The sequence below is a fragment of the Euleptes europaea genome, chromosome 17 (assembly GCF_029931775.1).
Source record: "Euleptes europaea isolate rEulEur1 chromosome 17, rEulEur1.hap1, whole genome shotgun sequence".
Taxonomy (NCBI): Eukaryota; Metazoa; Chordata; class Lepidosauria; order Squamata; family Sphaerodactylidae; genus Euleptes; species Euleptes europaea.
Window position 1 is genome coordinate 36,962,644 of NC_079328.1, and position 26,385 is coordinate 36,989,028.

Genomic DNA, 26,385 nt, shown 5'->3' on the forward strand with positions numbered 1-26,385 from the left:
GAAAGTGGTCTCTGTGGTATTGAAGTCCCTCCCCTCCCCAACCCTCCTCAGGCCCCACCCCAAAATTTTCAGGTATTTCCTAACCTGGAGCTGGCAACCCTACCCACAGGAGGCATGAAGATGGCTCTTACACAGCACAAAGATTGTCTGTATAAACACCAACTTTCCTACCTTTCCCTTCGCATGCAATCGTCCCTCCTTTCATTGTTCAACCAGTGGATAGTCAGGAACACAAGGCTCAAAGCTGTTGGTAGGATAGCGTTCAGGTTCCCCACCACCACTACACCAGAGTGTCTATGATACAACACTTTGTCTTTTTATCCTTTTAAGTTAAAAGTTGCTTGGGCCTCCACTTGTCTGCACTGTGGGATGACATTGTCTCGCTCACACTTACAGACACTTCTATGGGATTTTTCGCCAATCCATTATCCTGTAGCCATTCCCCCCCCCCCCCATCCCATCTTTCTAGTTATGAGGTCCACTACAAGACATGCATCAGTTACACCACTCTGGAAAACATCCAAGTACAGACTGGCTTTATTAAAATATAACCAGTGGCACTTCTCCCCTACAAAATAAGCAATGCCATTGTTGGACCAAGCAGGGAGCCCACTGGCTTATGGGTGGACAATGTGGTCTAACTTCAAATGAACACATGAAGCTGCCTTATACTGAACCAGACCCTTGGTCCATCAAAGTCAGTATTGTCTACTCAGACCGGCAGCGGCTCTCCAGGGTCTCAGGCAGAGTCTTTCACATCACCTACTTGCCTAGTCCCCTTAACTGGAGATGCCGGGGATTGAACCTGTGACCTTATGCATGCTAAGCAGATGCTCTACCACTGAGCCAGGGCCCCTCCCCAACACAAAGGATCAATCCCTTTCTTCCAACGAAGAACATTGGCTATAAAGGGCATTTCATTTTTTCCCAGCCTTTTAATATACTACATGAGGCAGACTTGGATGGAAAATCATACATGGAAATTTTGACTGAAACATTAACAGTGCCAATGTATGCAGAGATATACCCTTCGAAGGCCACTGGATATAGAAGGCTATTGGATCCGAAACTGTGTTTAGGATTGCACTGTCAGGCTCCAGTCCAGAGAAAGCTAGTTACTTGTTAATAATAATTTAACTTGTTGAGAATAATAATTTTTCTGAGCTTCAGTACTCATTGTAAAAAAGTTACTGCTAAACTAGAATTACTTGAATGGGCCAAGATTTCAAGAAAGGCAACTTTGTTTTTTCCAAACAAGTTTTATTTATTCAGCATGTTTTAGATTTTTTTTTTAAAATTAGATGCCTTGGAGGTATTCTCCTCCCCACAACCCAAAAGGCAGGATATAAATATTTTATTTTCTGGAAATAACTTTAAGGCATTAGACATAAGAGTGGTAAGTTCCATTTATTGAATACTCATCTTCATTAAAATGCATACCCTGCATGATTCTTTTTGACCTTAGAATATTTTAAGTCAGATGAAAAAATTAAGTCTTTTCCAACATTCCATATTTCATCTGGTTTTTAACTAGGAATTGTCAAAAGTAGCATGTTTTTATGCTATCAAATTCAACATAAATACAATATATACAGGACATTAAAATATGCTTTAAATTGCTGATCTGCCATCATAGAGGAGATCTGTTTTGACCAAAAGATACATGATGTCCAAGAATCCAAGCTAGTGTTTGACGAGGGGAAGATGTTTCAGCCTAAAAAAGAAAGGATCAGAATCATGTCACACATTTCCACATTTATGTAATTATTGTTAATCTAGATCATTTTCACTCATTTAAAATATATAAGGTAAAGGTAAAGATCCCCTGTGCAAGTACCGGGTCATTCCTGACCCATGGGGTGACGTCACATTTTGACGTTTACTAGGCAGACTTTTCTTTATGGGGTGGTTTGCCAGTGCCTTCCCCAGTCATCTTCCCTTTATCCCCAGCAAGCTGGGTACTTATTTTACCGACCTCGGAAGGATGGAAGGCTGAGTCAGCCTTGAGCCGGCTACCTGAAACAAACTTCCGTTGGGATCGAATTCAAGTAGTGAGCAGAGGTTGGACTGCAGTACTGCAGCTTACCACTCTGAGCCACGGGGCTCCTTCAAAATACATAGGCAGAGGCAAATTGTGGCTACACACTCCACCTCTGATTTATGAGAGTCGTCACGGCATAGTCAATAGAGTGGCGGAGTAGAATCCTAAGACATCCCAGGCTGAACCCCCAACTTTGGTCTACCAAGGAAGCTTGCTGGGTGACCCTGGGCCCTTCAAAAACTCTCAGCCTGGCCTACCTCACAGGGTGGTGGTTGTGAGAAAATGGAGTAGGGGAGAACAATGTTCTAAACCACTTTGAGTTCAAAGCCGGGCAGAAAAGTAGTTTATAAATAAATAAATGCATCTGATCTATGTGGGCTCATTGGCAGGAAAGGAAAAGTGGTATGTTGGGGGAGTAAATCAGAAGGTCTGTGTAGCTTTTGCATGCACACAAGTGAACTTGGACAGAGTTCTCTCTATGCAAATAGAAACCCAGGATGCCCAACTGTGTAAAGAGAGCTGAGTTACTACTACCTTTGTAAAAGCTCCTGTGGTGGTATATCGACGGTCTCCTTTTCGCTGTGGCTTTCGCTGCTCTCGGCAGAGTCTGAATCACTGGTTTTCTCAGACTTCTTATTCTTATGCTTGCCCTTGTGTTTATGTTTCTTGTGTTTCTTTTTCTGCAGAATAAGTTCACATCTCGTATTAGTGCCTTTCTGTACTTAGAAATATACGGCAAAGAAAAACCACAAAAGAAAACCACCCAAAATATGTGTAAGATGACCAAATGGCTATTCCAAGATAAAAGTCTGAAAGTCATTTAATAATATGCACACATGTATCTTAGACATTTCAATGGATTTTCCTAGGTAAATACGCACAGGTTTGCAGCCTAAAGTTTAATATTGCCATCATAATTCTCATATCTTAAGCCTTTACGATATTGAAACCAAAACAGAAACACCAAAATCCATGTCATACCTTTTATTAGGACCAATCAGAATGGTTCTGAATCATTTTGGTCAGTACTAATAAAAGGTATGACATGGATTTGAGGTTTCTGTTTTGGATTTCACACAGGTAAATATGCCTGCTTATATCTTTCTCCCTACTCTGTGATACTTGTCCAGGGCAGAAATCCCCACATCAAGAGTAGGATTTAATCAGGATCACATACTCACTCTGCACATCCACCCTAGACAAGCCCTGCTCATGCAAAGACCAATGCATACAAGCTCTAGCCACACAACCAGTACACCACAAAATCGAGGTGTTCAGATTGTGTAGACACGGGTCTCACAATGTAGGCCTCTATGCAAACCTGAAGCCCAATGTGCAAAAATCTGCCAGCACACTTTTTGGTCAAGCCCTATTCATGATTGGGGAGGAAGGGATGGATTCTACAAAGCACACTTAGTTTCACAATTGGCTTACACTAAATTTTACCTTTTCCTTTTTGTGTTTGTGCTCTCTTTTGGTCTTGTGTTTCTCTTTGCTCTTTTTAGGTCTCTCTTTCTTGCTGGCTTCAGAACTTGTTAGCTGCATGTCCTCGTGTTTTAGCAGAGCACCTGAAGCAAGCAAACAAACAAACAAAAACAATCAGACATAGAGAATACATTCACATCGAGATAAATCATATAAACTATGCCAAGGACTCCTGGTTACTTAGTTTTAGATTTCTGGTCTACTAGGGGTTGGATCCAGCAACCTGGCAGCAGAGGACGCTTGCAGATGTCGATTTTTCTGTTGTCCCCCTCCCCTCAGCACTACTTTCTGACCTTGGGATACTTTATTCCCACATGAATAAAGGAGGAAGAGAGTGATTTTCCCACCTCCCCTCAGTGTAGTCTCCCTGACCACATGGTCATCAGTCCACAGTGGTCCCACAGGCATAGGTTAGAAAGGTTTGCTGGGATCCTACTTAACATCTGTTCTTTAAACCTAGTCTGTGTAGATATCAAAAGGTTTTCATCCCAGTCCAATAGGAAGTTCTATCCTATTCAGCGCCCCTCTTTGTGCAGATTTATAAATACAGAATCTGTACAAATATTCTGCAAAATTAACAAGATTCTGACTGGGCTTGCTCAGGGATTCAACGCTAGCACTGTCAACTAAGCCGTCAAATATGCTTCTTTAAAACAGTGGAAATAAGCTTTCCTAATGGAAGCAGACATTTTTCTAGTCTGCAAGATAACTCTCAATAAAAAGAAAAGGTATTAACATCCAATAGGGCCAAAGCAGGTTCAGAAGAACTATTTTTCTCCAGCAGCAAAATTAAATTTTCCCTCCCCAAATATACAATAACAAAATGTATATGCGACTAAAATATCTAACAGCTCTTTAAAGGGTTTCCCCTCACATTCCCCTTTAAACTAGACAGCTAGTTTAAAGATTGTGTGAGATTTGGACAGGGGGAAAATCACCTAAGATTAAGAAGACAAGCTTTATGAATGCATACCAATTTAAATGTGTAATTAGCGACAATGTTAAATTAAACTCAGAGTTACAGTCTTCATTATCAACCTGCTTCCAATATCTACCTCTGTAGAGTAATTTTGAAGAGAACTTTACATTTCTATACATAATTGCTTTACAAAAAGTTTAGAACTCTGCAATAAATTAATATACGCACAGTAACAAACTCACATATTAATTCAAAAATATTAACATTTACCAGTTCCACCAACTGGAGGCAGCCTTGGTCCAAATTCTTCTCCTTGATCAATGACTTCCTTTGAAGGTGGAGCTACAGTAGCAGAGATCTCAGGAGCAATAATAACTTCACTTTCTTTAACAACACAAACAAACAAAAAGAACAATTTAAGAACAATTAAACTTGTGCTCTAAACACAGTAGCAGCTTGAATAGCCCAGTTTGGCCCAAGTAGGGATGGCCATGGTCAGTACTTGGACGGAAGACTAACGAGGTTAGGCTGGGGTTGCTATGCAGAGGCAGACATTGGCAATACCACTTCTGCTCATCCTTTGCCTTGAACACCCCTTGCTTGGGGTGGACTGAGTCCTTTGTGACTCGATAACACATTCTTCTTCTTCTAAACACAGCAGGAATCACCTTGCTGAGTCACAGATATGCCTACTGATCTGTAATTCATGGTGCCAACCTAAGCAGAGTTTCACCCTTCTAAGTCTATTGACGTCAATGAACTTAGAAGGCAGTAATTCTGCCCCATGGCGCAGAGGGGTAAGTTGCAGTACTGCAGTCAAAAGCTCTGCTCACGACCTGAGCTTGATCCCGACGGGTGTCGGTTTCAGGTAGCCGGCCCAAGGTTGACTCAGCCTTCTATCTTTCTGAGGTCAGTAAAATGAGTACCCAGCTTGCTGGGGGTAAAGGGAAGATCACTGGGGAAGGCACTGGCCAACCACCCAGTAAAGAAAGTCTGTGTAGTAAACGTCAGGATGTGATGTCACCCCAGTGATCAGTAATGACCCGGTGCTTGCACAGAGGACTACCTTTACCTTTAATTCTGCTTTGGATTGCACTGTCAATACTCTGTCATGGGTGTTGCAGCAAAGGCTGATACAACCTATGACACACATATATGAACAACCTATGACACACATATATGAACTTACATAATCTATTTGAGTATTCAGAACAGCTTTTTCTTGATTAAGACTTGAGATATTTTTTTAAAGGTTTCTTGCAACAGTTTTTCAATCTGCTGTTAGTCCGAAGGTAACTCTACACCTTTTTACAGGATCTTCCTTCATATATTAATGGAAACCCACAAAAAGAAAACAATCCTTTACCTTTTCCCTCAGTTGGGAGGGCACCTGGCTGATCATGATGCTTCATGCTGTCCAAGTCTGGTCCAGGCACCACAGCCGGCTCCTCCTCTTCCTCCTCACTCTCTTCTTCAGAGGATGATGACTTTTCATCTGAGGAGCTGGCAAAGATGGCTTTAAATAAATCCATTGACGGCCTGCTTTCTTCCTCTGTTGTTTCTTCCTGTGGACCAATTTTTTCATGTACCGTCTGCTCGACAAAACCAAGTAAGTGGAATTACACAGGAGCCCTTAAAGGCTAACAAAATATTATTTCCGCATGACAGTGTGTCAGACAGACGGGTTAACAGTTTCATTATAACGGTAACGAGTGGGAATGTCGACAGCAAATGTAAGAAGTCCCTAACACAAAATAGGCTGTTACTGCATTTACTGGTGTTGCCAGTAACAGACGGCGCTCCGCAGAAAAGACACTCAGAGATTAGTTCAGGCTAAAGGAGGAGCTGCCAGCCATTTCAAAATGTTTAATGTCAGCTTGGATTATTTATATGCAAAACTGAAGGATATCACAAATCAAGGTTACAAGACAACAATTCAAATATGATTTTTTAAAAATCCTATTATATTTTAAAGTTTAGCTAGCCGGGTTTTTTGTTTTTTTTTTAAACTGGGGCCCAAATTGTAAAACAGCTGACCGCTAGCAAAACATAATGTGTACCCTGATCTGCCTCCAATGGAGCTCAGCATACGAGAGGCATCCCTTGCTTTTTAGGTTTACCCTAAAACCTGGCTGCAGGTTTGTGAGAAATGTGTGGTTCGCTCCCCTTCAGACGTAATTCAGTGTTCAGCTTAGGGCAGATTCAGAGGTGGGCTTAACATTCGCAGCAGTTTTCTCAGCTTAATTTGCAGGGCCTCTTAACAGGGATGCTGGTAATACTATACCAGACAGGCAGTAGTCCACAGAAAAAATATAGTTGGTAAACGATAATATGAACAGTGGTGGGATACAAGGTTACTAACTCCTGCGCATAAGAAACCATTAAACCCCAAAGAGTTTTTGTGCATTATAAACTTCACAGATCGTATCAGAAAGACACTCAAATTCTTCTCCTGGAAAAAGCTCACTAGCTAATTCCATATAGGACCCTTTTACTCACTTAACTTTGGGAAGAAGACTGAAGTTGGCAGTGTGTTCTTGGCTCCAGTGGGGTCTGAGGCTCCTCCCATGTTACATTCCTTATTACTATGCTGAGGAGCCCTTGAAAAGGCTACAGCACCACTTTTGTCTACTGGGGCATTGAAGTAGAAGAGGAAAATCAAGCTCCTCTCCAAGCGAGAAGGTGGGACACTGGGGGCATACCATCCTGCAGGACCACTAGTTTATGGAAGCTTGTGATGGAAGAGTGTGTCTGGGGGGGAAGCTATCACCTGTTTATAGCAGCCTGATCATGTAGGGCAAATGGGTATGCACAGGGTCAAGTGACATCAGCTTAGCTTTCGTGCCACCAGCGTAACAGGTGATTGGTGCCTTCATAGTCGTTGTTATGTAAGGATGTAGTTACCAGAGAACTTTATTGTTACAACATGTGCTTCCTCCTGCTTATTGTGCTTTTGATTCTGCTCCTGGAAGAGCACAGCACCACAAACTGGTTATACAGTATAAGCTCTGGCGTGGAAGCAGCCAGTATTGGGAGTTTTATTTGAAATGCTGTAAAATTGTTACATATAGTGTGTATTTATTGGTCTCTGACTGCAAATAAAATTCAATTCAATTCAGTATTGGGAGAGTTAGTTACTGATAATATTCATTTCAAAATCTCATGTTCTTCCTTAAAACTCCATCTCCCAAGGCAACAAGAGAAGGAAGTAGCTTAGTCCTAATGAAAATGTCCTGCGACCCAAAGTGATAAAGGTTGGGAAGGCCCGAGTATGTTAAACTACACAATAAACCTTTACTGCAAGCATCAAACCGTTGAAGGTACCCTACCTTACTAGAAGCAGCTTCATTTGGCTTACTGTTGTCCTTTGATTCCTCCGCAAGTGGCTCCTTGATATCAACCTTTGATCTAGCCAAACTTATGAACTCGCTAATGGCATCATTTTTCTTTCGCTCTTTGTCAGAGACATCCCACCGTGAAGGCTTTTTTGGCTCTTAAAGATATGAATCCAAAGAAGTTTCAATGTTATTTATTTGATTTCCTCGGTCAGTTAAAAATGCATTTGGACCATCATTACTGCATGCACTTAAAAGATATACTTAATAATTAGGAACTGTTACAAACTGAAAGGAGAATAAACCCATTGACCTGGTTGGAGAATCTGTGGTTTTCACCTTTCTTTTTTTACACAAATATGCATGTTCAAACCAAATTAAAACTGTAACATGACTTAAAAACCAGGGCACCTTGGGGCCTACAGGTACCACGTTGGGGAACCCCGGATTAGAGCCACCAAGGAATGCTCCCAAGACTGACTGACCTCATCTTAAAGCGCCTGTAAAAATGCATCTGCCAATATGGTTATTATGCCAATAAAGGTTCATGTATGTGTGTGTGACTGACCTCATCCTGCTGTGTATGCAAAGAGGCAGGCGGCATGATGCTCTTGCCGCCTGCGGGGTCTTTCAAAAGCAACAAAAGGGAGGGGTGCGTATGGGCTCTCAACCCGGCAAGAGCTGCTCTGTGACCCACATGAGTGTCCCCACCCATGGGCTGATCCACTGCCCTACACCCTGCTGTCTCTCAAGAACACCAACCATTCAAATCCTTTAATCACAAATCTAAGAGAGCACTGAAGCGCTTACTATTTGGAGCGTTATTTTGCTGCACTGCTACGTTCACAGGCTGACTCTTTGGCGCGGGCTCGGAGATAGTCAAGAAATTAAATACGGAATACTTGTCACGTTTCACTTTGGGCAGCCCAACAATACTTGATCTGAAGGAAAATAAAAGCAGGGTTTCTCGGTCAAGCGTTTCTGTTAATGTTTTGTCCAAAAGTAAGAAAACACGCAAGCTATTTATAAAAGGCAAGTATGAACATATGAACACATGAAGCTGCCTTATACTGAATCAGACCATTGGTCCATCAAAGTGAGTATTGTCTACTCTGACCGGCAGCGGCCCTCCAGGGTCTCGGGCAGGGGTCTTTCACATCACCTACTTGCCTAGTCCCTTTAACTGGAGATGCCGGGGATTGAACTTGGGACCTTCTGCATGCCAAGCAGATGCTCTATCACTAAGCCACGGCCCCTCCCATATATTCAGGAAAGAACTGATAAGTATAAAACGATACTTCATTTGTAGTCAAGGATTTCGACATTTTATCAATGAACTGTAAAACTATCAAGAACTTTTTGTATCTATTCTGCAGCTATCCAAAAGTATTTCTTTCTTAAATGTTGAATATTCGACTTACTCTGAATAGGGATCAGGAACATTAAACCTTTTGCACAGTAGTTTATCAGGGTGCCACTCAAATCTCTCTCTCGTCAGCTTGCCAAACATCTTCATCTTCGCAGCAGCCTGCTTGTCGTCGAGGTCGGTCTAAAATAACCACACAGTTATTAGTATTTCCAGCACTGGAGAACATAAAAGTCAGCTGCAGAATCTTGGTTGGATAACTGATGAAAAAGGGGTTCCCCTTTAACCACCACCCCCCAAATCTATGCTGGGGCTCATGGGACCAGCATGTACAAAAGCCAGGTGGACCAAGAGCTGCTGTAATGAGAAGAAGATATGATATGATCACCATCTTCAAGTACTTGAAGGGCTGTCACATAGAGGAGTGTGCCAAGTTGTTTTCTGTTGCCCCAGAAGATCAGACCAGAAACAACGGGTTGAAATTAAAAGAGTTTCCGTTGAGACATTAGGAAGGATTTTCTAACAGTTAGAGCGGCTCCTCGGTGGAACAGGCTTCCTCGGGAGGTGGTAAGCATTCCTTCCCTGGAGGTTTTTAAGCAGAGGCTAGATGGCCATCTGTCAGCAATGCTGATTCTATGACCTTAAGCAGAGGATGAGAGGGAGGGCATCTTGGCCATCTTCTGGGCATAAAGTAGGGGTCACTGGGGGTGTGGGGGGAGGGTGGTTGTAAATTTCCTGCATAGTGCATGGGGTTGGACTAGATGACCCTGGTGGTCCCTTCCAACTCTAAGAGTTGGTTTTTATACCCCATTTTTCTCTACCTTTAAGGAGTCTCAAAGAGGCTTACAATCACCTTCCCTTCCACACAACAGATACCTTGTGAGATAGGTGGGGCTGAGAGAGTTCAGAGAGAACTGGGACTAGCCCAAGGTTACCCAGCAGGCTGCATGTGGAGGAGTGGGGAAACATGCCTGGTTCTCCAGATTAGAGTATGCCACTCTTAACCACAGGAGGGAAATAAAGCGAGAAAGGGTGAAAATCTAGGATCTGGGAGACCCAGGTTCGAATCCCCACTCTACCATGGAAGCTCCCTGGGTGACCTTGGGCCAGTCACATATTTTTAGCCTAACTTACCTCACAGGGTTGCGAGGATAAAATGGAGGATGATGTAAGCTGCTTTAGGTCCCCCCATTTTGGAAATAGGTGGGGTATAAATGAAACAAATTAGGGGAGGGTGAGAGAATCCAACCCACTGTAAATTCATTCGAGACAAACTGTTATTTTTTCAAAACGGTATTGAAAATGCGTATGCAACATACAGCGATCCCAAGAACGCACCTCTTGATCCCGAGCAACTTCTACTTTGTTGGTGTCGTCCTCGTGCTTCGCGTGAGTAAATCTAGACGACAAGACAGAGCTGGAGGGTTTGTAGAGCACGGCGGCACGAAAGAACTCCTCCTGCTCCCTTCCACGCTCCCATTCTGTCAAACTTTGATCTAAACAGCTTCCTAGTTCATCTAATTGGGGGGGGGGGGGAAGCAGAGGTAATTAACAGCCCAAGAAAGCCATGCTGCATTATAAACTATGAACTTAAATATATACGCAAAAGGGGCAACATGTTTTTGGAAACTGATTATGATACTTTTGCCAATGAAATATAAGAGAGATTTTAGCTTAAACCACAGTCTGGGAAATGGGACAATGTAACATATCGAGATACAGAATCTGTCTCATGATGAGAAGGATAGTTGGTTTTTATTTGCCAACTTTCTCTACCACTTAAGGGAGACTCAAACCGGCTTACAATCAACTTCCCTTCCCCTCCCCACAACAGACACCCTGTGAGGTAGGTGGGGCTGAGAGAGTGTGACTTGCCCAAGGTCACCCAGCTGGCTTCGTGTGTAGGAGTGGGGAAACAAATCCAGTTCACCAGATTAGCCTCCGCCGCTCATGTGGAGGAGGGGTGGGGAATCAAACCCGGTTCTCCAGATCAGAGTCCACCGCTCCAAACCACTGCTCTTAACCACTACACCACGCTGGCTATCCAAGGGAACAAGAGCTGTGTGGACTTTTGCTAATTACCTTTCTTTCCCTGTTTCAGGCTTTCGATGTAATTTTCGTATCTCTTTTGTTTTTCTGGATCTGATGCAAAGGGTTTGAAGTCGCTACAACCAGCGGAGGCTAGCTGGGACCCCAACAGCGATGGCCACTCTGGTGGGGCGTCACGTAAGGCAGGGGCCTGGAATTGGTTTTGCAAGGGTCGCTGAACGGGTGTCTTTAGTTGCTGGCCTGCTGCCTGTTTCACTTCTTTGATTCGCTCTTTATCTTTATCTGACAGATACTCCAGAACAGAAGTTGTTGGACCTAACAAGGAAAGGAATACGAAAAGTGTAACATTGCATCTACAAAACAAAATAAAAACAAACACTTTCCACTTTAAAAACAGAAACAAGAGTTTACAGGGTTTTCTTGATTAAAAAGCATATGATTAAATATCTCTAGGATGAGAACCAACTTCACCATTACTGATGGGAGGACCAAAAATGTTAAGATACTTCCAAGAAAGGTATTATATACTTCATTTATATCCTACTTTTCTCCCAGTGAGAATCCCAAAGTGGTTCACAACATTCCTTCCCTTCTCCATTTTATCCTCACAACAACCCTATGAGGTAGTTTGAGTGCGTGACTGGCCCAAGGGCACCCAGCAAGCTTCCAAGACACAGAAGGGAAGGGTCGAAGCTGGGTTTCCCAGACCCTAATCCAATACTCTAACCACTACACCACTCTGGCTCACAATTTACATTCAGCCCAGCCCCAGATTATTGGAAATGCCAGAAAATAGCTGCGCTCCATCCACCCAGAAACATGAGATCTGGCTCATAACAGCAGGCAGTACCTCAATACAGAACAACCCAAGGGACAAATAGTTTGAAACGTTTGGAAAGGGATAAGCAGAACAATATACCATTGAATGTTTGGATGATCAAGATTTACCCTGGTGGTCCCTTCCAACTCTATGATTCTATGATTTTACTAGTGGGAAAGGTGATGAATTCAAGTAATCAATTAAGATTGATCATCGGCTTTCAGATAAGAAGAGAAACTATTGTATATTTAAGATCTGAATATCTTTTCCAAGAAATAGAAGCAATTAATAGTATAGGCAAAAGTACAATAAATACATATTATAGCAATGGAACTTGTGCAATAACAAAGCAAAATAAAGGATGAGGAGTACCTGTTAGAGCTGTCTCACCCAGCAGTTCCCTCCTCTGAGTAGCACTTTTTTGGTGTCTGCTTTGAGGTGCTGTCTCACTCTCAAGCTTCCCAGTAGATTCTGCTAATGTCTGTGCTAAGTGGGAGTTTTCACTGCTGGCACTTATCACAGGCCGAAAGTAATGGAACGGTCTGTAATCCCTTGGTAGATCAGGAGGCAGGTAAATCTTCTGCACACACACAAAAACCCAACCCCCAATACAACACGTAAGATCGTTTGGAGCACAGTCTCATGTTGATAAGCATTAGATCAGTGGTTCTCAACCTTTTTTTGGCCATGCCCCACTTAGCATCTCTAAAATCCTGATGCCATGACATATAATTTTTATTATTCAAAAAGTGAACTCCTATTCACGTGGAGGAAGTCTAAAAGGCCATTAGTCTGGTCTAAACAAGCTTCATGCACTCTCTAGTCAACTCTATGCTTTCACCACTTTTCTCTATTAGCGGGCTTTCCCCCTCTCTATTGTCACCAGCTGACTGCCGTGTACATTCTGATTTTAACTTTTAAAATGTGTATGTCACAATATATATTTATATATTGTATATGAGGCCCCTAGAACCATAAGAAATGCAAAAAAATTCACTGTTAATAACTCATTCTTGAATTGCCCCCCTTAAAAATCAAATTGCCCCCCTGTGGGGTGTGTGCCCCACGTTGGGAACCACTGCGTTAGATACATCCAATGCAGCTATCAAAAAGGCACTAGGCACTGTCATTTCATTACGTTTTAAACTATATCGAACAGTCCAGTGGGAGGCTTGTGCCATCACAGAAGCAGAAAACCGGGCCACCGACAGACAAGTCAGGGGTTTCTGCATGCTTGAGGGACTCCCCAGACACGCAGACAAACATGACCTTGTAACCTAAAATGCCCCTTCCCTCGATGGCCTGATGAGAACCAAGCAAGGTCTAGGAAGCATAGAATGCTGAGAGTAGTCAGCATTTTTATTTATTTATTTTTAAAAATTAGCCCACCTTTCTCTCTCTTTCTCAGGACCCAACACAATTAATTCATCATAACACAGTAAAATTACGATATGTTGAACAGGCTGATGAACTCATATGGCTGCAGCAAACACTGCTGTTTATATTTATAAACATTTATTACTCTGGCAACCATAGAGCAAGGAAAGAAATTTGCAGACAAAAATTTTTTAAATTAAAAACCAAAACAAAACTTCTTTGTATCCAAATTTTTAATTTTTTAAAACTTACAAATAACAAAAACAAAATAACATAACGTGATATCACACAAAACACACATTATTTTAGTCATTACCAGATATGCCTTTCAATTTATATCTACCATCTGTTAAAGCTATTTGAATCTATAATAAAAATACATGTTGATTTTACCTAGTTGACTCAGCCTTCCATCCTTCCGAGGTCGGTAAAATGAGTACCCAGCTTGCTGGGGGTAAAGGGAAGATGACTGGGGAAGGCACTGGCAAACCACCCCGTAAAGAAAGTCTGCCTAGTAAACGTCAGGATGTGACGTCATCCCATGGGTCAGGAATGACCTGGTACTTGCACAGGGGACCTTTACCTTTTTATTACATTATTCTTATCTGAAATGTTAACTTATTAGTATCAAAAGTATAATTCCTCTTGGAAATTAATAAAGAGAACCTCTTCACAGTGAACCACCAATGTGACTCAGCCTCTTGCAAATTCCAGTAATTTTTTTGCAGGTCTCCATTTGTTTAAAGGTAAGAAAAAAGGGAACCATTCAATGATCTGGTCAACGAAAACGAAACCTGCTTGCTTACCTTTTGGGAGGTTGCCGACTTAGAGGCCAGAGTGAACCCATCCAAAATTTTCCCAATGTATTTAACTACTTTTTCTACTCCTGTAAAATAATTGGAGAGTTCATCAGCACTCCCAGGGCAAAGAAACAGAGCAGAGTTAAGTAATACAGGGCAATGCAGTATCACGCCTTCCAGGAAGTAAGAGGTAATTGAAAATAGTATCTCTGGGCTTTCGAAATGCTAAATCCGCACGATCCCTCACCTGGACTGCTTTTATACTGTTTAGGTGCTGTCCAACCATATAGCCCATCTCCAGGCTCTTCATCTTTCAGGACCGTATCATACTTGGAAAGAGATTCGGTAGCATAAATATCAACATCTTCCTCTTCCAAAGCTCCTACGCCAAAAGCCTATGAAAAAACAAAACAAACGATTTACAACCAAAGACCATTTTTATAAGCCAAATAACTGTGTCTCGGGTGGGGGGGATCAAATAAGGACAAAGAATTGATTTTAGACTGCTGAACCAAAGAACGGTGGGCACTGCAGTAATTCCATTTAATGAGGTGGTAGATCTATGCCTGGACCATTCCTTTTCAGAAAGTAGTTGGGGCTCACATGACTGAATACCGTACTTCTATGTGAAACAATTCCCTCTCTATAGAAAACCATCATGTCAAGGAGACGTTTAGTCTAAATATTTTTCCCTTGACATGCTAGTTTTCTACGTGCAGGGAATCCCACCGCTCTCACTACGTGAAAGCATTCATTTATGTGATCGCCACATACAATTTGATCCAAGTACATATCTACCACTCAGTAAGTCATATTGGTGGACAGTAAGCTAGGCAAGGCACTGAAGCCATTCCCTTAGGCCATTGGAAAGCCTATTCAGTCACTCCTTGAAAACCAAAGATTTCAGCAGGCATCACACATCCATTTAATAATCCATCAATCTCCACAGCCATAAGTATGAAACACATTTATTTACCTGGCCCGAGATACCAAGCTTTCGTCCTTTACTGTGCCTCAGATCACCAATCAGATTTGCATTTTCAGGACCAGGATTGAAAACGCTTATGTGTTCCTCTGAAACTCCAAATAAGGCTTTAGAGGGATCCAGGCCTTTATAACCAAGCCCATGGACATTGTCTTTGGGAGTCAGGTCAACAGGCATCACATCTTTGGGTGCAAATGTCACATTTTCTGGCTGATATTCATCTTCTTCTTCCTTTAGGAAATTAAGAATTATTACCAATATATACCCCCGCTGGCATTAATTACTGTAATCACAACTATTTTTATTATTACCTATAACTCTTAATTATGAAAGATAACAAAGCATGGAACATTTCTTGTTAAACAATACCTCCGAATCTTCAGATCCTGGGGGCAAAGCGCAGCCATAGATTTTCACACCAGGTTCTGCAACAAGGGGAAGAAGAAGAAGAGTTGGTTTTCATATGCTGACTTTCTCTACCACTTAAGGGACTCAAACTGGCTTACAATCACCTTCCCTTCCCTTCCCCACAACAGACACCCTGTGAGGGAGGTGGGGCTGAGAGAGCGTGACTTGCCCAAGGTCACCCAGATGGCTTCGCATGTAGGAGTGGGGACACAAATCCAGTTCACCAGATTAGCCTCCGCCACTCATGAGGAGGAGTGGGGAATCAAACCCGGTTCTCCAGATCAGACTCCACGCTCTGAAGCAGAGAGATTAGAATGTTATCATTCTTCATTACATTTCCCATTTAAGAGTCTATTCACTTCACTGCCTACGCTTCTATAGTTCACTGCAGAGAGCGAGGCAAACCCGTACACGGTAACAATATCACTTGAGAAAAAAAGCTATGAAAGTTATCCAGACATCTCCCTAGGAGACTAAAATGGGTGACTCTGCTCCATTTATGCTTCCTCAAAATCTATATTTAATGGAAATATACCATGTCTTTGCTTGCGTGCTTTTCTTTTTACTCGAGGTCCAACTCCTTGCCCTTCTTTCCAGCCCATTTTTCGCAACAAATCAATGCCAATGGTTATCCTAAGAGGGAACGTATAAACAAAGGGTTATTGCAATGGTGCATCTTAATAATTTTCAAAGCAGAGACCTAGCTATAGCCTCTTGCACGTGGATAAAAGTAAACATTGCTGTTTTTAATGCCAACTCATGCACAAAAGTCCGGCCCTTAAAAATATGCCAAAAGACTTAAGACATTCACTTTTAAAATGCAAACCTTTATTCAGCAATACGGCAGAGGATAAATGTACTCACTTTGCAGGTGCTACATATTCATCCAACAATAGGGCTCCAGGAATGGGGGCAACAGCCCCTGCAATTTGTCTGGCCTTTTCCTTTATTTTATCTGTGCTTTTGGAAGCAAATTCATCTGAAACTGTAATTTCCTTAGGTGCGATCCCATGTTCACTAAGATCCTTCAGAGGAAGAGAAAAAGATAAAGGAATAGAAATAGTTCCTCGTCAAATCCACATACGTTTTTAAACAGTAACCTTGAAATTGTATCGTTTGTATCATCATTAATGTTCCTGTTTCCTAGCTAAACAATATATAATATTTTTTGTTCGCCTTAAATGTTACACATATACTTAAGACTAATAAGGAACAGGGAGGTAAGGCGCCATGGTCTTATCTTGGAAGATCTCAGAAGCTAAGCAGGGTCAGTACTTGGATCGGAGACCACCAAGGAAGGCTCTGCAGAGGAAGGCAATGGCCTACCACCTCTGCTTCTGACTTGTCTTGAAAGCCCCTTGCTGGGGTCGCCAAGAGTCAATTGCGACTTGATGGCCCTTGTCTACATAATAAGGAACAAGAGGTTTATAAAGATATGACTATATATCTAAATGCCCTGACCTGGATGGCCCAGGCTAGCCTGATCTCGTCAGATCTCAGAAGCTAAGCAGGGTCAGCCCTGGTTAGTATTTGGATGGGAGACTACCAAGGAAGTCCAGGGTTGCTGTGCAGAGGAAGGCACTGGCAAACCACCTCTGTTGAAAACCCCCAAAAGGGGTCACCATACGTCGGCTGCGACTTGAAGGCACTTTACATACACACAAATATCTAAATACACATACATATTCCTCTGGAATTAATAATGCCAAATGATTTTGATGTTGCAGTAATCTGTAAAAGGTTACCTCTTCATCCATAAAGTCTTCTGGACCCAAGACTGTTTTCTCTGCTCTCTTTTGGCGTGATGATACAAAGGTTGACGGTGCCCATCCTTTAAAGAAAGCAATTTATCTTCCCATTAGATTTAACTTTACTACACCGTTTCAAAGTAGAACGTTAAAAGTTAGTTATACTACACATGGGCTTCCTAGAACATGGGCTTCCTAGAACATGCAATGTAAAATTCAAGGTACTAGTTTTAATCTATTAAGCCCTAAATGATTTGTGCCTTTCTTACTGCAGAAATGGCTTCATTTCCTTTGTTCCATAGCAGCCTCTGCAGTAAAACATTACTTCACAATGGTACCCTCCATGCGTCAAGTCACAAAGGCATTTGAGAGGTGATCTCTAGGATTGTGCCACCATTTCGGAATTCTCTTCTTCCAAAGGTATATATAAAACTTTAAAAAAAAACACTTCCATCCTTAACACACTAAGCAGGAACAAAGTCAACACATGTCAATTAAACTTTTATATAAGTATATTGGGCTCAGTTTAAATAACTGAGCCCAACACAAAGGGTTGGATCCAGACAGTTTTTTCACACAATCCCACCCAATTCCCTTCCATACTATGACCCATATCTCACACGGCTTTTGTCCATGCAGGTCCCATGTTCTCAGTCTAGCCTTTTTGGGTGGTCAAAGATGTCCCCGAACCTTTTCACTAGCAGAAACGTTGACTGGATCCAAACCAAAGTCCCTTTTGGACACGAAAGATGACTAACCTTCCTTAGAACCCACAGTGTTAAAATAGCCAGCGGAGAAACCACCACTAAATGCTCCATGAAAACGTTTGTATCGTCCCTTTTCATCTCTAACAGTCTGTTCTTGTAGAGGAACTGGCTTCTTAATTCGTTCACCTGCAATTATTTAAAAAGCAACAGTTGATCTGAGTAAGAGATGGAAAGACCCAGTAATTTAGGTGCACTTACCTGTGATAGAATCTACTAAATCGAAAGACATTAGAATTGGTTCATTCCCTGTCCAATAATGCCAACCATTCTACTTTCCTGACAATGCCCCTCCGCCGAGTTCTCTAGACCACAGACTTAGGCTAGAAGAGACTGGAAAGTATCAATTCTCCAACTCAGTACATAATATTGTCGAAGGCTTTCACGGTCAGAGTTCATTGGTTCTTGTAGGTTATCCGGGCTGTGTAACCGTGGTCTTGGAATTTTCTTTCCTGACGTTTCGCCAGCAACTGTGGCAGGCATCTTCAGAGTAGTAACACTGAAGGACAGAGTCTCTCAGTGTCAAGTGTGTAGGAAGAGTAATATATAGTCAGAAAGGGGTTGGGTTTGAGCTGAGTACTGTCCTGCAAAAGTAATGTGCTAATCATTGTCCTGTAAGTATCAAGATAATGTGCTAATGAGGGTATGGTATGTTAATATGGAACCATTGTATCCTGAAGTGATCTGTTAATGTGTGTAATCCAAAACTAATCTGTATGGCTATTGTTGAATGTTGTCTTTGTCAGTCTGGAGGTTTTTCAGGGCAGGAAGCCAAGCCTTATTCATTCTTAAACTCTCCTCTTTTCTGTTAAAGTTGTGCTGATGTTTATGAATTTCAATGGCTTCTCTGTGCAATCTGACAAAATAGTTGGTAGAATTGTCCAGTCTTTCAGTGTCTTGGAATAAGACCCTGTGTCCTTTTCCAAGACACTGAAAGACTGGACAATTCTACCAACTATTTTGTCAGATTGCACAGAGAAGCCATTGAAATTCATAAACATCAGCACAACTTTAACAGAAAAGAGGAGAGTTTAAGAATGAATAAGGCTTGGCTTCCTGCCCTGAAAAACCTCCAGACTGACAAAGACAACATTCAACAATAGCCATACAGATTAGCTTTGGATTACACACATTAACAGATCACTTCAGGATACAATGGTTCCATATTAACATACCATACCCTCATTAGCACATTATCTTGATACTTACAGGACAATGATTAGCACATTACTTTTGCAGGACAGTACTCAGCTCAAACCCAACCCCTTTCTGACTATATATTACTCTTCCTACACACTTGACACTGAGAGACTCTGTCCTTCAGTGTTACTACTCTGAAGATGCCTGCCACAGTTGCTGGCGAAACGTCAGGAAAGAAAATTCCAAGACCACGGTTACACAGCCCGGATAACCTACAAGAATCAGTACATAATGATACGTACAGGCCAACCCCTTCAGATTAAGTCAATAAAGTGAACCAGAGGCTACCAAAAGGTTGCCATTACAATATAAGATTTCAAGTATATCCTGCTATGTTTGTTAGCACAGAGTAGTCAAAATGCCCCTCAATATTAAACTTCCATGTAGGAGCACTGAGCTACATATACAACTTATTTAAATGTCAGGTCACATTGAGGTGAATTTATATCTGTCAAATTGTGTGAACTAAAGTGGAAGCTAGTTTACACATCACAGCAGCTCCCACATTGCAACCTCAGAAGCTTGTGAGCCCTCGTTTCCATAGAGGTTGTGTGAACCAGTGCTTCCATCCTACCGAGATAAGCAGCTTTTTGTAGCATGTGGGAGGGGGGAGGCATGAGAGATGAATTAAAGGGAGGAGAAAGCTGAAGTATGGCCTTCTCTTTAGGGAGGTATGTACATGAGCTTTATCCAAAATGATTCATTCAGCTGAACTTTCAAAGAATTCCCAGCATCTCCAGTTAAAACGACCAGGCAGTAGGAGGTGATGTCAAACACATCCCCCTGAGAGCCACTGCCAATCAGTTAGAGTAGTCAATAATAAAACTTGATAGACCAACAGTATGACTCAATATCAGGCTGCTTCATGTGTACTGGAAAGGGCTGGATCTCAATGGCAAAGTATTCACTTTGCCTGCAAGGAAGTCCCAGGTTCACTATCCAGTTAAAAGGGCAATGTGAAAATCTTTTACCTGAGACCCTGGAGAGCTCCTGACAGCCGGCATGGACACTGTTCACCTTGTTAGACCAAAGACCTGATTCAGTAGAAGGCAGCTTTATATGTAGTTCTGCAGATATGCGGGGGCTTTGGCCTGTCTAGAAGCCACATCTGTCTGCTTGATTGTTTTTGCATTGGTTCTGATTCAAACTCTGACTCAGCATAAGGCAGCGTCAAGTGTTCAAGTGATTCTCAGATGTGTGCAAACTGTTCAGGGGCACTTCACACGTTACATATTTCCTGCCTGCATAAGAATTATAGCCTTCTGCTCCAAACGTGAGTGACCAGTGAACTGTTGATGTGAATACTGAGTTAAGTTGTTTTCTACAGAATGTAGGCAGAAGAGTATATTTCTTATAGGGGAGCCATGTTCTGGGAATTCATCTGGGGATATCCTAGCATACTCCTCTGCTCTGTTGTCTAGAGCAATTATTTTCAAGCTTTTATCCCGAACTGAACATGATATAGTATATATTAGCCTTTTCATCTGCCCCTTTTCTTCTCTTGAAAAGACATTGAAACAAAAAAATTTTTAACATGGCAGTACAACTCAGTAGTATTGTAAATCAAATGGCCCATAACATGAGTGGGCTAACATCAGTCTTGTGTTGTTTTCTTTTTTTTAAAGTAGAATTCTTGTCTATTACCAGTAAGTTTTAAGTTCACATCATAAGAGTTGTACATAAGATCAATACACACAACACAAGCCTTTATTGGCATATAACTAATTAGTATTGCACGATAAAAAATAAGTGCTCTTGTTTTCGTAAGAATGTAAAATCGTTTTATTGGATTACTGCAAGGCCCACCTACTGCAGAATTCTTTAGAAAAATCCCAGCAGTCAGTAGGCCACATTGTTAACCAGAAATTGACCAGTAGTTTACTGACAAACCACAACCTTCAATTCATCCCCAAAGAATTGACTCTTGTTCTTCCTCAGGTAGGCAGGTATCTTTGGAGGCTGCAGCCACAGTCTGCCTCAGGAATTCAATTCATAAAGTATGGGATATAAATATTTTACACACATGAACACATAAAGCTGCCTTATCCTAGTCTGGCACATTCAGTCCTATGAATGCATGTAGAGCCTGCACATATATCTGTTTTGTAAGCAAGACCAACACACGCTCACTTTAAAAATAAAATGAGGGACCAGTATCTAGATAAAAGTGTGGTTTGAAATGTTCAGACACATGAAGGTCAACATGCATGAGAAGAAAAACCATGTATACTGCCCACAGGTTGATTGTAACGTGTACACAACTGAATCAGACCCTTGGTCTATGGAGGTCAGTCTTGCCTATTCAGACTAGGATTACTTCTCCAGGGGCAGAAGCAGAGGTCTTTTACATCACCTATCACTCGACTCTTTAAAATGGAGATTGAACCTGACACCTTCTACGTGCAGAGTAAATACTATACCACTGGACACATGAAACTGCCTTCTGAGTCAGGACACTGGTCATCCTGGTGAGCACTGCCTACTCTGACTGGCAGCAGCTTCCCAGAGTCTCCGGCCATTTATGCATGGGAAGTTTTGCCTTGGATTTGCCACTCTCTAGATGCACATTTACCCCATCCGAATTCTCAAGATTCAACAATAATCCCCTATGCAGAGTTTTGAGAATTTGGATGGGGAAAATGTGTTGGAAGAGTTGCAATGTCTGGTGTGCAAAGGAACTGAGAAGAAGACCCAGCAGGCTCTTCACTGTGTACTTAGCATACTATGCCAACAAAATGTGCATCTAGAGAGTGGCAAATCCAAGGCAAAACCTCCAGTGCATAAATGGCCTCTCACATCACCTACTGTGCAAAAAGCACCAGGGACGGAACCTGACGCAGTCTGCATGCAACATGGGCCATTTATGCATGGGAGGTTTTCCTTTGGACATGCCACACTCTCGAAGCACATTTTCCCCATCCAAACACTCAAAACTCAACAATAAGCCCCCAAGCAGAGGTTTGAGAATGCAGACGGGGAAAATGTGCATCTAGAGAGCGGCAAATCCAAGACAAAACCTCCAGTGCATAAATGGCACATGGTTGCTCTACCACTGAGCCACAGCCCCACCAGAGAGCCAACTCAGCCCTCACACCCCTTCCCAGGACCCCCCTCTCAAAAAAAAGAGACCTCACCGAGCATCCCTGAGCGCCCCCCAAAAAAACAATTGTTCCTCGCTCCCTCCATCAGCTGCTTCCCCCTCACCCCTCCTCCCCACCGCTTAATCCGAAGTCAATCCCACCTCAATATGCAGGACTTTTACTTCCAAGTAAACACGGACCTAGATGGCCCAGGTTAGCAGATCTCAGAAGCTAAGCAGGGTCAGCCCTGGTTAGTATTTGGATGGGAGACCACCAAGGAAGTCGAGGGTTGCTGTGCAGAGGAAGGCACTGGCAAACCACCTCTGTTAGTCTCTTGCCATGAAAACCCCAAAAAGGGGTTGACGGCACTTTACACACACACAGAGATGCACATTTTCCCCATCTGAATTCTCAAAACTCTGCATCTGTTGAGTTTGGAGAATTTGGATGGGGGAAATGTGCATTTAGAGAGTGGCAAATCCAAGGCAACCTGACCTGGATGGCCCAGCCTAGCCTGATCTCGATAGATCTCAGAAGCTAAGCAGGGTCGGCCCTGGTTCGTATTTGGATGGGAGACCACCAAGGAAGACCAGGGTTGCTGTGCAGAGGAAGGCACAGGCAAACCACCTCTGGTAGTCTCTTGCCATTAAAACCCCAAAAAGGGGTCGCCATAAGTCGGCTGCGACTTGACGGCACTTCACACACATGCACATTTCCCCCATCCAAATTGTCCAAACTCAACAGATGCAGAGTTTTGAGAATTCAGATGGGGGAAATGTGCATTTAGAGAGTGGCGAATCCAAGGCAACCTGACCTGGATGGCCCATGCTAGCCTGATCTCGATAGATCTCAGAATCTAAGCAGGGTCAGCCCTGGTTCGTATTTTTTTTTTTTTATTAATTTATATTTTTGAGGGATACAAAAAGGAAAAAGGGGAAAAGGTAAATCATTCATTATATAAAAACATTACAATTTCCATTAGAAAATAAGCTCAGTCAGATACAACCAAAATATCAGTCAAGTACCATACTGTTTATCTAAATAGAAAATAATTATGAAAGTAAAAACATCATTCATTCGTCTAACTATTATCCCTTTAAGAAAAGTATTGCCTGTTCTGTATTTTAAACTAGTCAGTACGTCATCCATTTACTTAACTAGAAATCATATAAGTATAAAATGACTCCCACTTTTCGTCAAATTGTTCTATAGATAGCCCTGGTGCGTATTTGGATGGGGGACCACCAAGGAAGTCGAGGGTTGCTGTGCAGAGGAAGGCACTGGCAAACCACCTCTGTTAATCTCTTGCCATGAAACCCCCCCCCCCCAAAAGGGGTCAGGGTCAGCCCTGGTTAGTATTTGGATGAGAGACCACCAAGGAAGTCCAGAGTTGCTGTGCAGAGGAAGGCACTGGCAAACCACCTCTCTTAGTCCCTTGCCATGAAACTCCCCCCCCCCCAAAAAGGGGTCGCCATAAATCGGCTGCGACTTGACGGCACTTGACACACATACACAAACACGGATGACGGGAGTGGGGCTGCAAACCGAAATGACGTCCCACGGGACACCACACCAGGAAGGGAAGGAAGGAAGGAAGGAAGGGCTCCCTGTATGCCAACCCCACACCGCCTCACCCTCCTCCAGGGCCTCCAGCGGGGCTCCGTAGCTGACCAGCTCTTCCTCCCCCTCGTCGCTGTCGCCGCCCGCCATCTTGGCAGGCCTCTGGAGCGGCGGGAGGCGGGGGCCGCCCGGGCCCTCCTCCTCCTCCTCCCCCCCCTCGCTCCGCCCTCACGGGCGCGACTTCTCGCCTCACGCGAGCTCGGGGCGCCGGGCCTGCAAGGAGGAGCGGAAGGCGGCGGCGCGGGCGGGCTGGTCCTGCTTGCCGGCCTCCTCCGCTGCGTTTTCAGTCGGGGTGCTTTGCTATACGCCGGGCGAGAAGGCCCGGGAGGTTGGGCCTGGGAGTTGCCGCGCAGAGGAAGGCCCTGGCACGCCACCTCTGCTAGGCTCTTGCCATGAAAACCCCAATAAGGGGGTCGCCGTAAGTCGGCTTTCTATTCCTTGGCTCCACCATCAACCAGAAGGGAGACTGCAGCCAAGAAATCAGAAGGAGATTGAGACTGGGAAGGGCAGCCATGAAGGAGCTAGGAAAGATTCTTCAGTGCAAGGATGTGTCACTGGCCACCAAGATTAGGTTAATTCATGCCATCGTATTCCCTATGACTATGTATGGGTGTGAAAGCTGGACGGTGAAGAAAGCTGATGGGAAGAAAATAGATTCCTTCGAAATGTGGTGTTGGGGGAGAGGGTTACGGATCCCGTGGACTGCCCAAAAAACAAACCAGTGGGTTCTAGATCAAATCCAGCCTGAACTGACCCTAGAAGCTAAAATGACTAAACCGAGGCTGTCGTATTTTGGTCACGTCATGAGACGACAAGAGTCACTGGAAAAGACAGTCATGCTAGGAAAAGTTGAGGGCAGCAGGAAAAGAGGGAGACCCAACAAGAGATGGATGGGCTCAATAAAGGAAGCCACAGCCTTCAATTTGGAAGATCTGAGCAAGGCTGTCAAAGAGAGGACATTTTGGAGGACTTTCATTCATAGGGTCGCCATGAGTCGGCTGCGACTTGAAGGCACTTTACACACAAATTCTCAAAACTAACAAAATAAGCCCCCCCCCCCATGCAGAGTTTTGAGAATTCAGATGGGGAAAATGTGCACCTGTGTGTGTGTTAAGTGCCGTCAAGTCTCTTCTGACTCATGGCGATCCTATGAATGAAAGTCCTCCAAAATGTCCTCTCTTTGACAGCCTTGCTCAGATCTTGCAAATTGAAGGCTGTGGCTTTCTTTATTGAGTTCATCCATCTCTTGTTGGGTCTTCCTCTTTTCCTGCTGCCCTCAACTTTTCCTAGCATGACTGTCTTTTCCACTGACTCTTTGTCGTCTCATGACATGACCAAAATACGACAGCCTCAGTTTAGTCATTTTAGCTTCTAGGGTCAGTTCAGGCTTGATTAGATCTATAACCCACTGGTTTGTTTTTTTGGCGGTCCACGGAATCCGTAACACTCTCCTCCAACACCACATTTCAAAGGAGTCTACTTTCTTCCTATCCGCTTTCTTCATTGTCCAGCTCTTGCACCCATACATAGTAATAGGAAATATGATGGCATGAATTAATCTAGACTTGGTGGCCAGTGACACATCCTTACACTTCAGAATCTTTTCTAGCTCCTTCATGGCTGCCCTTCCCAGTCTCAATCTCCTTCTGATTTCTTGGCTGCAGTCTCCCTTTTGGTTGATGGTGGAGCCAAGGAATAGAAAGTCTTCAACAATTTCAGTTTCCTCATTGTCAACCTTAAAGTTGTGTAAGAGCGGCAAATCCAAGGTAAAACCTCCCGTGTGTTTTCGCCCATCGTTTTCCTGCTTGTGGGGTGGTGGGGTATTCCCCCCCCCCATTATTGTATTGCATTATTGCATTTTAGCGAGACTCATGACGGTAGGGAGAAGCTTTTCTCCCTCTCTCATAATATCAGAATGCGGGGTCATCTGATGAAGCTGGAGAGTGAGAGATTCAAAACAGATAAAAGGAAGTATTTCTTCACACAAGGTATAGTTACATTGTGGAACTCCCTGCCCCAGGATGTGGTGATGGCTGCCCAGCTTGGAAGGCATGAAGAGGGGAGTGGACATGTTCATGGAGGAGAGGGCTATCCATGGCTGCTAGTCAAAATGGATACTAGTAGTGATGCATGCCTATTATCTCCAGGTTCAGAGGAGCATCCCTATTATATTAGGTGCTGTGGAACCCAGGCAGGATAATGCTGCTGCAGTTGTCTTGTTTGTGGGCTTCGTAGAGACACCTGGTTGGCCACTTTATGAATGGACTTCTGGACTTAATGGACTGGTTGGCCACTGTGTGAACAGACTTTATTTTAAAATTATGGTATTGCTTTTGATGCGACCACCTTAGATCAGAGTGCAACTTACTTGCGGGCCCCAGCCCAGGT

At 43.1% G+C, this 26,385-nt stretch overlaps 1 protein-coding gene across 1 annotated transcript; it reads right to left on the reverse strand.

The window, feature by feature from the left end:
• Positions 1-1,523: 1,523 nt before the first annotated feature.
• GPATCH1 (G-patch domain containing 1) lies at positions 1,524-24,087 on the reverse strand. The gene is made up of 20 exons (XM_056862566.1): positions 24,012-24,087; positions 18,092-18,226; positions 17,331-17,416; positions 16,450-16,610; positions 16,121-16,218; positions 15,546-15,602; positions 15,169-15,404; positions 14,440-14,587; positions 14,199-14,278; positions 12,388-12,595; positions 11,229-11,510; positions 10,485-10,663; positions 9,202-9,329; positions 8,591-8,721; positions 7,775-7,938; positions 5,812-6,037; positions 4,716-4,829; positions 3,488-3,609; positions 2,576-2,721; positions 1,524-1,714 (listed from the first exon to the last, which is right to left on the reverse strand). Exons 1-20 carry the CDS (start codon positions 24,085-24,087, stop codon positions 1,684-1,686), a joined length of 2,808 nt encoding a protein of 935 aa, XP_056718544.1. The 3' UTR covers positions 1,524-1,683.
• Between the last annotated feature and the right edge of the window lie 2,298 nt (positions 24,088-26,385).